This window comes from Eretmochelys imbricata, chromosome 17 (genome assembly GCF_965152235.1).
Source record: "Eretmochelys imbricata isolate rEreImb1 chromosome 17, rEreImb1.hap1, whole genome shotgun sequence".
NCBI classification, from domain to species: domain Eukaryota; kingdom Metazoa; phylum Chordata; order Testudines; family Cheloniidae; genus Eretmochelys; species Eretmochelys imbricata.
The window spans coordinates 13,662,581-13,676,755 of record NC_135588.1 but is presented as its reverse complement, the minus strand read 5'-3'; the positions used below and the strand labels follow the sequence as shown (position 1 = coordinate 13,676,755).

Here is a 14,175-nt window from a genome sequence, read left to right as displayed (position 1 = left end):
ACGTACCGTGGTTATTGGCATTATAGAAACAGGAGGACATCCTGATCTCCCTTAAGTCAATGGGAGTTTTGCTGTTGACTTCAATGCAGCCAGGATTTCACCCTCAGAATCTAAACAAGCCTTAATTCGGAACTCGATTTGACAGAAAGTGTTGAATATTGCTCTTAATAAAAATGAGTGCTCTTTAGCCAGTAAGCCAAAAGGTGGAAAACCCACTATGCTAATATATATTGTTTGTCTGGAACAGACACATTTTTATATCCACAGACAAAGTTAAAACTCATTCCAAATGCCCCTCACAGCCTTCAGCCTTCTTTTCTGTTGCTTGTGTGATGTTCGAAGGCCAGGGGCCAAATTCTTAGCAGCTGTAAACAAGTGAGAGGCCCCTGAAGTCAGACTTGCATTCAGTCCATCAGGTCTGAGTTGGGCACCAAGCAGTTCAGAATCCAGTGAATAATAGGGACTCCATCAAACAGACATGTATCTAAATACTGAACTAGCTCATGAGCCACGAGCTTTGGAAACCTTTCAAGACAACAGAATCTAGATAGCCTATCACCAAAGGTAATTTGTAGGCCGTGGAGAGGACCATCAGTACATCCAACGGCTGCATCATCTTCATTGCACTAAGCGCTCCCCTGAAGATAGTACTTCCATATTTTAAAATCACAGTTCCAGCCTAACTGCTTTTCCAGTGCTAATTCTGGAGGTAAATGCTGTCTGGGTTGGCTGTACTTTAAGGAGTGGTCAAGATATGACCGTGTCTACTATTTTTAAAAGTGCCGCTGGTGGTTTATTAATCTTACGAGCCTCTGGATGCTACTTGATCACATGTGCCTGAATTTTTGAGAAGTTTTTTGGTTGAGCTCTAATACTCAGCGGAAGTGTAAGAAATTAACATTTCCATAGCTGATAACCTCAGAACCACAGTGATTGCCCATGCTGTGCATTTGAGGAGGCATCTTGTACTTAACTTCCATTTTAAGCAAGTCATTTTTTTAGCCTGCTATAGAAGACGGGCAGAATGAATGGCAAAAATATGACAGAACTGCTACAGTCCCTGGCCATCTGTTTAGGACCTTTATAGAGTCCTGATTTTAAAACTGCACACATCTGAGGTCTCTAGCAGACTTTTTGCTTTGCAGAAGGCCGTGTATTAGGCTGTGCCGTCCATACTACTGTCACTACAAACAGTATTCTTTACGTACAGTTGTGAGCAGATGCCTTTCTCAACCTGCTCTTAAACAAAGACAGATGTGCAGTGCTGAAACTCATCCATTTCTTGTTACAAAAATGCTCGATACCTGTGCATATGTAAGAGGGGGCATTAATAGATATAGTGTCAGTAGATGGTGCTCATGAATATGTAGGATAGTTTCTGGGTTTTGGACAATCAGTAGAACTTGTTGTGTACTGCAAATAGCCATTCTTAATACTTCCTAGGATTTGGCTTTATTAACAAAGATGTTAACAATAACACATGCTTGGGTCTGAACTTCACACTGCTTCCAAGGTGCTTCAGCACCTAGGGTTCCTAGTTCAGATTTCTCAACTCACACTCCAGAGCCTCTTTCCTCTAGAGCACCATGGCCTCCTCCTTTGTAGTCTGTTACACCACTTGGATACATGCTTCACTGAGCAGGCAGAACCCACTTAAACCTTTCCAAGTAGGAACAACACCTACAGGCAAGGTGGGCTGTTCCAGGGGAAACTGTTTAACAACCTGCTAAACCCTGACTGAAACTAATAATCAAGGGAGATGGTAGAAAGAACTTGTAAGAGCCTACGGAGCATTGTTGTCAGTTGTGCTTTAAAGTGTTTGGAAGCCTTAAGTATACGTACATGCTAATCCCATTCTCTATCCTTCATGGTGAGTTACCTGAGCAAGTTTTCTGTTTTGGTTTTCCGTTTAGAAAGAATAGATCTGAATCACTTACATGAAAACGGAGAGCCTATCATCCGATCTGAACAGAGAATGTGTTGAACGGAAGCTACTGAATGATTTCATAGGCTATCTATAATTACAGCTAGCAAAAGCCACTTTAATGATGTGCAGGAGTTGAGAGGAATAATAATAGGCTGAAGGATGTGGGCACACTGTCCGCACGGGAGCTGCTATAGCACACTTGGTGCCTGTCTCTGCATAAATAATTCTGTTTCAGAACTGCCTCTTCTGATTAAAACTTAATATGACATGTGCACACACAACGTTGAGCCCCGCTATCCTAAATAACGGGTTATGGCTAATTTGCTCTGCAGCCTCTTTGCATCAAAAATACATCAAAATTCTGTTAAACATCTTCTGCCATTTTTACTGGTATCATTATGTGACTGGATATACTTACTGGATGCAATAATGGAAAAATAAGATCAAGGTTATTTTGGTGTGTGACCTGCAATAAAATTGCTGTGTAGATTAGGATCAATTTCTGGAGACTATTTTCTATCCTGGTAACACACAGGGTTTGGCTATTTCTGTCTGTTCCATAGGGGATAGTGATTATGGTTTACAGTGGCTTTTTAAATACTTATCTTTTTTTATAAGCCTCTAATGTTTGTATTGTACTGTTAAAACATAATAAGGTCCTTGTTATGATGACGAGACTGGTCATGTAAACTCAATGTGTTGGGGAATTTAAGTACTGTGCATATCTGTGGTAGATTTTATATCACAATAGCTAGGAATAACTTATGCACACAAATATAGTTTTGCTCATTCAAGGATCATAGAACTTGGCCATATAGTAGTGGGCTTGTCTAACTAGTTAGTGCACAGCAAGCCAGGATGTAGATCTACAGCACACTTATGTGCCATACGCTAAGTGGTCATGTTGGCCACCCTACCATATACTAAAATGTCCACAGTGTCTTTCACATACTCACGATAGCTCAATGAGACCTTTGAACAGCACTATGTGTACTCAAGCTGGGAGTCACACCACTGGCTCATAGTGTAGACGTAGCCTTAGTGTGCAGCTGGCTAGCACGTTGCACATTCATACCATGGCTTGCTGCACACTACGTTACTGTGTGGCCAAGGCTAGAGATGTGCTGAGGAGATGGGTTTTTGGTTGCAGTTTAGGTTTCAGGCAGGATTTGGGATTCCGGTTTCAGGCTGAATTTAGTTTATATCTTCAGGTTAGATAAATTTGATACCTCCCCAAGATGCCTGCTTAGAAATAGTCTAATGTAAAAGAGGGATAAACTGTTAGAGTTAAGATTACAAAATTCTGGTCTGATCATGCAGTTGTTCTAGATGCCAGTAGTTTAACTGTGTAACAATTTAAGTATCAACCCCAAAGGGGTTAAGAAGTGGTACGTTCTTTTTCTATAGTTTTTTCAGAGCTGAGAGTACAGAAATTCATCATAGCAACTAGTGCAGTGTATCTGCGATTGGGAGTCTCTTAAATATAGACTTCCGCCAAAGGTCATTCTTTAATATTTTATCTTTTGCTGATGCAGTCAAATCAATGCACGTGGTAGCTGGCACTGGTGCACTTTTTAAAACTGCTTGTTTTGGGGATTGTTGGAGAAACACAACATTAATTCTTAATTTTGTACAAACCCAATTACCAAGTGTATGTATCATTCTGATTGGACAGGGGGTGGCACAGAGCAATAATTGCTTCAGCTCCACCAACTGTAGAATGCATAGACCTAAAAAGTTTTGTTGTAATATTCTCCAGTATGTCAAATGTTAAGCTGGTTATATTCCTTGCACAGTTTCAGCGATAAAATATACTTTATATTAAAATACTGTGGGCTTTGTATAGGGAGTTGCTGGTCCCAATCCAGTTCCTACTGGATAGGTGGTTACATCAAATGGCCACCACAGATGGCTTTAATATGGTAGTCTCATCAGTAAGACCAAGAATTATATGGGCATTACTGTTGTTTACATGGCACCAGAAGAGACCCATAATATAAGTCTCCAGCCCCATAGAGCACGCAGCTTAAGGATAGGGGAGAGAAGCGGGAAAGCATCACAAGAATATATTATTTTGTGTCTGTTTAGTATATTACCCTTTTTCCCCCCTGCCAGCCCTTTAAATGGCCCCTTCAAGTGAGGATTTGAGGCATACTAGTTTGGTATGAGTTGGCTGAATCTGACACTACCATTGCCCATCCTGTACTTTTGTTATAGATAAACAAAAGCCCTTTCATCCAGGTTTTCAATCTGGCACCTTTCAGAAACATTAAATAAAAATTAATAATCCCTGTCACACAACTCATGTCTCTGTTTTGGGCCTTATACTTCACCCTGAGCATGTGCCTGGCATAGCCTTTGCAACACCTCTCACTTGGCGAGGGACACATGTTTGACTAAGAATAGGCATAGAGGCTCAGGCCTCAGATCCCACCTTTTGCCTTCTCTGCTTTTCCGTGGAGGTTGAAGGGCTTTGCATTTTCCAGGGAAATCTCTGCACAATACCAACCCGCTAGCACCCTTCTTAAAAAACAGGATTTGTTTTGAAAACAGAGAATCTGATTAAAAGAAATGGCTTACATATCAGTATATTTGACTAAAGCCCAGTGAGACAGGCTTTCCTTAGCTTAATTACAGCAAAGAGAAGAAAATCTACATCTTTAGAAAGGGAGGCCTTTTCTGACTCTTCCACTGTTAAGTCCAGAGAGTATTTCTCTCCCCCATCCACCCTACCTCCCCTCCGCTTAACAACCAGAACTGAGTACATAATGGATTTTTTTTTTTTTTTTTTTTTTTTCTTCAGGAGCCAAACCAAAAGGTTGGGGGTTTTTTTTGGTTTTTAAATAAAATAAAATTTAGTTCAAATCGGAACCAACGTTTCCAAAAATTTTCATTGACTTGAAAAACTCAAAAGTTCATTTAGAATCAAACAAAACATTTCAGTTGACTTGAAAAGAAACTCTTAGACTTTTTTCATTTTGATTCATGTTATTTTAAATATTGGCCAAATGAAAAAATGAAATGCTGTTTCTAAGTCCAGTCAAAATGACATGTTTTGACTTTAAAAAAAATCAATTAAAGCTATTCGTGAAATTCAACCTGAATTTGCAAATAATTTCAGAGACCCCCTAAATGCACTTTTTTGGCAAAACATCTATTTGCCAAAAAAGATTTCACCCAGCTCATTATCAAGCCCAGGTGTTAGAGTTCATTAGCTAATCAGGGTGAAGCTCCATCAATGTTTCCACAAGGAGTGTTTTCTGTCCCATTTTCTTCTCCCTTCCTCCTCCCCCCGCCCTAGTATTGTCCCCTATTTATCTCTGGGAAATTCCCCCAGTTTCTTGTTTCCAAATCCAGCATTCCAAAAGTTACGTTAATTTCCACTTCTGTAGACACTTCTAACTAGCCAAGGAATTGACTTTTGATTTGTCTGCCTGGTGTTGAGACCAGGCTTCTCTTGACCTACTTGTGGGCATTATGCTAGTTGCCATTTTCCTTGGAGGGCTGGGAACAACTTTTTCACTCATCACCATATTGGCAGGGATGGGGTGGTTTTTTTGTCTCCCAACAGCAGGTCTGGCTGTCAATGGGGTGGAGTAGGATTTTACCCATGTTAGAACTAGTATTGTTTTCTTGTGAATTGCTTGGGAGATTGGTTTCTATAAGCTAGACTCTTTTAATTAGTTCACTTCCTAACTTTTTTGATAGGGCTGGGGAAATACCCCTTCCGTCTGCCATAAAATCATTGTTTGAGAGAATCAAAACCACTCACCTTTTCATCTTGCCTGTGATGGGGTGGACTCGGTGTGCAGGCCCTCTCTTGGAGGCCTCATGGGTCTGCGTTACCCCACCCCAGAACAGTGTAGAGGAGAAGTCCTCCAGGCAGCCAGAGTGGCCACAGAGAAGCAACCAATTGGAGGGGCTGCTGGAGTGACCAATCAGGTGTCAGAAGGGCCATATAAAAGGCAAGCAGGCGAGCAGAGAGTTCAGTTTCTTCCTGGAGCTCCAAGAGGACCTGGTGCCTGGTTGAGCAGCAGGATTGTAGACAGGTCAGTGTGGGCAGGCTGAGCCCACAACCTGGCAAGGGCACTGAGATGGGGTCTGGTTGCAGATTGAGCCCAGGGAGGACTGCTGAAAGGACACCAGCTGCAGGTATAGAGATGAGCCTGGGTTGGGTTGTTGAAGACAGGGCATCTGGGAAGAAACCTTAGAGCTATGGCCCCATACCAAGGCTGGAGAAAGAACCTGAGACTGTATACCCTGGAACGGGGGATTGTGAATGCAGCTCACTCAGAGGGCTGAGTCACTGAAGACCTGCTCAAAAGAACTGTGATTTCAGGCATTATTGGCCAGGGAAGGGGGTGCTCACGAGAGACAGGTGCTGACCGCGTTACATTGCCGTTTATGCTTCGGCACAATCCAGCAAAGTACTTGAGCATGTGCTTAACTTGAAGCACAGGAGCAGTAAAGCACGTGCTTTGTAGGATTAGGGCTCAGTTGACCTACATACCACACAAGTTGTGTATTAAAGTATAAAATCACTTCAATAATATGCGCAAAACAAACCTGTCTGTCTCTTTCCTCAAAGACCGCATCTGTAACAGTAAGAATCTCTTGCACTTTCAGTGCGTCTTCCTTCATGGATCTCAAAGGATGAGCTTAGCTAGTAAATAAAGCACACGTTGGCCCCATTTTACAGATGAGGAAATTAATGTACAGGGATTCAGCTAGGGTGAATCAGTGGCAGAACAGGCATTAGAGTCCCAGTCCAGGGAGTTCACACAATCTAGCAGAGAGTACTGAAAAGATGTACAAACCCTGTACTCCAGTGCTTGTGCAGAGGGATGCTCCCACTGAGCTTGGAGTTTTACCTACTTCATAAGAGCAGGATCAGCCCTGATCACTAGACCTGGATTATGCTTTTTGCTTGAAGTTATTTTGATCTTAGACTGATTGTGAAGGGTCATTTTGTTTAAAGAACATTCCTTTTAGGGTGATGGCTGCTGCTGTCCGACAGTAGCAAAGCAAATTGATGGCTACGGCATTTCTTTGAGGGCAAAGGGAACAGGAAAGGTAATTGTTCTTAACACTGTGAAAAATATTTCTGTGGCTGTAGAGATGAGGTGGTCTAGTTAACCTGACATCTCCCTGGGTCTCTCTCGCTCGCGCACCATTTGTATATCGCATTTCCTAAAGTCATCAGCCATTCTCTTTCTATTAAAGTGAGTGCAGTAATCTTAGCAGGTGGCAATCAGACAGCACAGTCTTTTTTTCTCTAACAGGCTACAGAGTGCTTCATCTTCCAGTCCCATCTCAGTCCTGAGGGCATAGACCTTACACTCATGTGAATATCCTGAAACATAAAGATACTGACAAGCGCAGTGAATGATTCCTAGCTGTCATTTGAGAGAAATAAATGCAAATGGCTTCCCTTTCCAGCAAGAGCAATGTAAAAATGCCTCTCCTATTTTGAAAATGCAAACTGGAACGATTGCATGGAGCCTTCCCAGATGCACACTACCTGCTTGTCAGGATGAATTCCATTGAAAAACGCTGAGGTCTGGCATAACACAAAAACAAAAAAACCCCATCACAACCAATAGTGCAAGTATTTTAACTCTGGAAAGAACCTGCCTGACATTTCCCATAGAGTGATTCTTTCATGCTTCAGAGTAACAGCCGTGTTAGTCTGTATTTGCAAAAAGAAAAGGAGTACTTGTGGCACCTTAGAGACTAACCAATTTATTTGAGCATGAGCTTTCGTGAGCTACAGCTCACTTCATCGGATGCATACTGTGGAAACTGCAGAGGACACTAATGGCCCAACTTGATGATCACTTTAGATAAGCTATTACCAGCAGGAGGGTGGGGTGGGAGGAGGTATTGTTTCATGGTCTCTGTGTATATAGTGTCCTCTGCAGTTTCCACAGTATGCATCCGATGAAGTGAGCTGTAGCTCACGAAAGCTCATGCTCAAATAAATTGGTTAGTCTCTAAGGTGCCACAAGTACTCCTTTTCTTTCATGCTTGTGGGCTTCTTCCCCCAAGCTGTTTTCTCTGCTGGTGCCTCCCTGCTCATACTGCTGGCAGTATGTTTTTCTCTTCTTCCCCCCACCCCCTTACAGTCTATGTGCTCAGGATAACACACGCTTTTCCTGAAGCTTGATCCAACACCTTCTGAAACCCGTGGGAGTTGAAACAAGCCCCTGATTCCTGGCACCTCAGGCCTGCAGAGTAAGATGGCTTACTTGATAGGAAGGTGGCCTCCATGAATCTGGAGACCCTAACTCCATATTGCAGTGTCCAGAATCAGTTCTCCTTCCTACTTTAGCCTTCCACAATGGCCTACCTATAGCCTCAAGGAAACTGAGATGCCAAAAAGCTCCTGAATTTATTACCACACCAGTGAAGTTTTCCTGCTTGAAAAGGGTGATTGGAAGGGAAAGTTAAATAGCCCCCTTACTAGTGAAATTATGTCAAACTTGGTTCTTCATGTATTGACCCCCCCCTGCTTTTTTTCCTTCTCACATATGACAAAAATGTCTAGAGAAGAGATCACTGATATCATTTCAACATCATTAGTAAATGTCAGTATGCAAGACAAATCATTATATATTCTTCTCATTAATTCCTAAGGCAATAAATTTTTGTTTGGAAGATAATTGGAAATGCATCACCCACCACTCTTTTGTTGTGTATTTCAAAGGTTTGTGGGTGAAAGATTTATTTTTTGATTTGTTTCTTTGAGATTTGCTCTATAGAGCTTAGTTCAAAAAAATTATTTATGTATTCTAGTATCCCCATGACCTGGCTTTCTATGCTTGACAGACAAGAGGTTACATAGTCACCATTATCAACTAGTGGAGGGAGATGCATCCAGTTTTACTTCTTTCTGAATGGATGAATGGTTGGCTAATAGCTGTTGCATATTTGAGTCTTATGCTGAAAAATAATGACTTTCATGATTCTTTTTCCCACCAGGAAATATACCATAGTAAACTTTTGAAACATGCATTCTATCCTAAGCATGCATATTTTTAACACACACAATTTGCTCCTTTTGTAACTATATGTACAATGGACACTGCCAAGTTAAATGGCCAAACATGACTTAATTTAAAAGTGGATTTTTCCCCTCATTGATCTAAGTGTTGTGATTTGGTTTATGTTCTCCCTTTCAGTGGATCAAACGTTAGCTGTGAGGAATGGAAAAATCCTCCATACAGTCAATGTAACTGTGTGGGACACATTAACTAGTTAATATGAGTTATTGTAGCAAACAATGCCTCATGGTGGCACAGGGTTTTTTTGCTATGATCTAGATTTCTATACACTTAACTGGGAAATCCACTTAAACTGGTTCCCTGGGGACCATCCCCATTATTTGAAAGCTTAACTGAGAGACACTCAACAGGGTTATAAGTGAAGAGTAAATGAAACACAGCCCTTTCCAATGAACTTCTCAATTACATGTGCAAAGCTGTCTAAAGACTTAAGGCAGGTTAAGACACAGCAACATATAGGTGGCTTTAAGTACTAATGTGCGTTAAAGGCTTATGGCATTTCAAGCACTTGCGTCACTTTAAGACCCACATTAAGTGGCTTTTGGGATCATTGGGAAGATGGCTTAATTGGAAGGTTAGTCCTGTACTTCTCAGTAGGAAGATGTCCAGATATTGTTCTCTTTGCTCCAATAACACCTATATGGAAACTCCATGTTCAAAGTAAGTTACTGTTAGTCCTTTGTAAACAGGGTATAGATATGCATGAAATAGATCAATTTGAACTTACTGAAAGAAGTATATCTAATGCTTAGTGTACAAGAAGGGAAGGCAAGACACTTGGATTCTATTCCCTGCCTAGTCCCTCTGGGCCACTTCAGTGCGGCCACTTCGCTACCCACCAGTGTCAGTAAGAGAAACCCAATCTGGCTTTGTGTGAGCAAGTACAAGTGACAGCTGCTCTGTGCCTTGTCCTCATTGTTCAGATGGGAAGACTAATAATATTTGCCTACTTCACAGGAGTTTGGTAAGACTTAGATACAAGTGTTTCTAGGATGAAAAGTTCTATAAAAATACAAGTAGTTAAACAAATTTTGGTTTTAAATCACATTGGAATTATTTCTCTCTGCTACCGTTCTCATCAGGTAAGAAATATCTGGTAGAGATGTGTCAATTTTTATTTATTTTATTATGACCGCTTGATCTATTTGTGCATAGCGCATGGTCATCCATATTATAATTCCTTTTTAAAATTAAACCTTATTGATCTTACTGCAACAGACTTGCGTGCACACATACACGCAACAGTGCCCTTCAAATGATACCTGAGACATTATCCCTTAGTTTACTACCATATGTTTGTGCATTTTTTTGTACATTTATTCCTGAAACAAACTTTTTGTCCCCTATGAAAAGTTTGTGATTGTGAGTAAAACACAAGACCATAACAGTTGCATCCCAAGCCTACTAAGTAGCAGTGTTTGGGGAAAAGAATTTTAGTTCTGTGAACACTTTCATGTTGTCAGAATTATTCTCTGTCCTCAATCAGGATGAAAAGCCAAAATCTGAAAATTTGTCTTGAAATTGAAATCCCATAATATTTCCTTTTGGAAACACTGAAATGTGGTGGTTCTGAAATAAAATATGCTCGCAGGGATGCTCAGATGCATGAAAAGTGACACAATTCTGAATTCTGTCTTTGTTTTGGTGGTGGTTGAAGTCAAGGGCAAACCTCAGGATCAGGGTATATTTGGGGTGTGTTGGGGGGGTTGTTTTGTGCAGCACCTAGCACAGTGGGACCCTAATATGTGCATTGGGCTCCTGGGAACTTCTGGAATACAAATAATACATAGGGTGTATGTGCTGCTGAGAGCAAGGAAGGTACAGCACTAGCTACAGGGTGTTCCTGGAAGATGCGCACTTGCTCACTGTAGTTCCGCGTTTGTGCATGAAAACAGGCGTTTGAACCTATCCATTTGAATAAACAGCAGAGGTTCTTAAAAACTGGCTAATTGCCTTGGATAACTAAATATTTATTTTCAGTTTGGGCATTATTAACGTGGGAAAGTGCAAGGGAATAACTCCTAGAGCAGCTTACTGTAATATCTCCTAGATGCAAGTGGTGAGCTCTTAAGGGCCACCTCTGTGTAGCCATAGAGTTCTGAATGGATACACATATATGCTCTTTTTGTATGTCTCCTAGAATCGTGTGCCTTTTGGGCCAATGCAATTAATCTCGATTTTTACTGCAGAGTAATGGAGATCAGAATCTGACCCAGCAGGGCTGGCATGGCGCAACTGGTATCCCAGCGCTATCTAGAGCCATACAGAAAGAGGCCAATGTAAATTGGAGAACACAGATGGAATAAAAAGTGGTGGGCGTGGAAATAATATCAAACTGTGGGTGCTGTAATAATTATGCAAAACATTAATGAATAACACCACAAAATAGGCCCAACCATGATCATTAGGCATCCCTGTCATGTGTTTGTGCCATAACTGTCCAGTGCCTAGAGCCCTGGGTATGATCCGTTATCAATTTAAGATGGAGAAAAACAATGGGGGGGAAAAAGCAGGGATTGTAGAGTACAGGTATGCTAAGACTTTACATAAAGGTTTCTGGGAAGAATATATTGTGTGTTGTATGCCTCAGTCCATTTCTGTGTGAGAGAAAAGACTTGAAGTTATTGTAATAAAATATAAACTGTGATTTAAAGAAGTTTAAACCATTAGGTGGGGGTAGGGTGACCAGACAGCAAGTGTGAAATTGGGACGGGGTGGGGAGTAATAAGAGCCTATATTTTAAAAAAAAACAAAAAAAAACAAAAATCGGGACTGTCCCTATAAAATTGGGACATCTGGTCACCCTAGGCAGGGCGGGGGAAGCATGAGCAAATGTTTCCTAGAGAAATCTGTCCCTACAATCTGTTTCACTGAGTTACCTTTCTTGTAGATTCAAACATTGCCGATATTCCATTGGTCACCCAGAATGCCGTAGGCACTTACAGCTGTGGAAAAGGCTTAGGGCTTTGCTTCCTTCCCAACAGATTCCCAGGTTTGGACATGGCTAAGAATTGAATTCAAGGCCTGATCCAAACCAATGGAAAGTCTCCAGTTGAAGTCAGTGAGCTTGGATTGGGCCCTTTCCAGACCTCTGGTGCCGTTGACAGCATCAATAATGCTGATATGTCACACACCACTATGACTTGAATAAAAAGTGGTGTGTACACTCTATTGGTCAAGAGTAACAGCCATGTAAACTAAGGGCCCAATCCTGCAGGCACTTACCAAATGTAGTGCAAAATCTTGGCCCCACTGAAGTCCATTATGAGTTTTGCCATTGATTTTAAATAGGGCCCAGATTTCTCCCTACAGACTGCTTGCTACGATGGGTAGTCTAATTAGGATTTACAGTGGTAAGCACTACGCTGATAGTGTTTGCAAGGATTGGGCTCCAAGGTATTACAGAGCCTTTTCAGTTTATCAGACGACACTGCCATCCACGCTGGTCAACAGACTGTGGTAGTTCATGGGGTGGGGGAGTGGAGGGGGAGAGAAACAGCCCTTCTTTCTCCTTCTCTTCCATTTTTGGATGATTGAACTCTGAGAGCAGCAGAGATTGACGTGCTGGATTCTGATCTGAAAACTCAGTCCTTAAACCAATGTGTTGCATGTCTTATTCTGGTCTGTTTCAGGTGTGGCTGTGTGGTGGCAGCATGGAAGTCCTGCCATGCTCCAGAGTCGCTCACATTGAACGCAAGAAGAAGCCCTACAACAATAACATTGGTTTCTACACCAAGCGGAATGCTTTGCGAGTGGCCGAAGTGTGGATGGACGATTACAAGTCTCACGTTTACATTGCGTGGAACTTGCCACTGGAGGTACAGCCTTTCCCTCAGTTCATGTAGTCTTACTCTTATCTTTTTAAGATCTTAAATAAACAGTACATAGCTGTCTTTTTGCATCATGGTACTGATGGTGTAAATAAACATACCCTCCAGCAAAGTCAACGGAGCTATTACTGGAGGACATAGGAGTCCGTGGAGCTATGCCGATTAACACCAGCTGAGGGTCTGGCTTGTTGTTTCTGAAGATTAAACACGCAATTTATTTGCCTCATGCTTCAATTCATATTTGTTGTGTATTTATATCACTGACGTTACCCAGTAAATTTAGTCTTTCTGTGGGATTAAAGATAGCAAATGATCAAATCTTTCTGCACAGTCAGTAAATGTCTTTTTAACACACTGTTTCATGTGGTGAATGTACATTGCATGCCTTGCTCCACAGACCCATAGTAACAGGAAACCATCACTTCCATAGTAACACCATTGTAAATTCTCCAACTTGTAGCCCAAGCTCATTCTGTTGAGAATGTATTCTACAAAAATTATTGGAAAAACCATTTCTAATCCAAGTTCCCAGCCTTGAACACAGTGCTTCACAAACATAGGCTAAGCAGGGTCTCTGCCCTGAAGACCTTACAGTTTAGAGACAAACAGCATTTAGAAACCATGTTTACAGATGCCTTAGATACACAAGCATCCAAGACAATGGAACAGCTATTCATGAAATGGGCTCCAATTCCAACAGATTAGTGTTTGTGTAGCTGCTCTAAATAGTACAATACATTGTGATATCCTTGGTGGCTATGTTTATTTCACATAAATGCTTGAACACTGAGTTTTAGCAAAAACTTCTTAGTTAAATCCTTTCTTGTGACAACTTCCTTTGGCTTCCCTGCAGAAGCTAGAAGCCAGGAGCTTCCGAAACTCTGCTTTGCAGCAATTTTGTTACTCACAAAGGCTACATTCCTGCAATCTGATCTGTGTGGGTCAACCTCTGCTTCTGTGCAGAACTCCGTTAACTTCAGCAGGACTTTGCACAGGCATAAGTGTCTGCCTTTGTGGGCCAGTTTACAGACTGTAGTCTGAAGAAAGGTTAAGTCTGAGGAGATTTACTGGCATTTGGACACGCAGTAACATAGCCTTTGTTCTTTGTCAGAGAACAAAGAGTATTTCCTCAGTGCAGTTGATTAGGTACTAACCTTCTGAAAGGGTTTCCTGATTTAACGTGCTGGGGACTGCAGATGGTCTCTAATTAAAATGCTGTTGTGAAACAGATGAGCTGGGGCTTATATGATCTGAGTGTTGTGAGTACTCCAAGTGCCTGTGATGAAGAAAGGAAAGATATCAGGAGTCTGACTGCTTTCTGGCTTTTCTTAGGCTGTATCTGCAGTCATTCCTG

General features: G+C 41.5%; 1 protein-coding gene across 1 annotated transcript in view; it reads left to right on the top strand.

Annotated features, from left to right (window-relative positions):
• The window catches only part of GALNT17 (polypeptide N-acetylgalactosaminyltransferase 17), a 283,023-nt gene that overhangs the window by 254,643 nt on the left and 14,205 nt on the right, over positions 1 to 14,175 (top strand). The window contains exon 7 of the mRNA XM_077836678.1: positions 12,624 to 12,809. Within this exon, the coding sequence (XP_077692804.1) occupies positions 12,624 to 12,809 (186 nt within the window). The remainder of the gene's footprint in view (positions 1 to 12,623; positions 12,810 to 14,175) is intronic.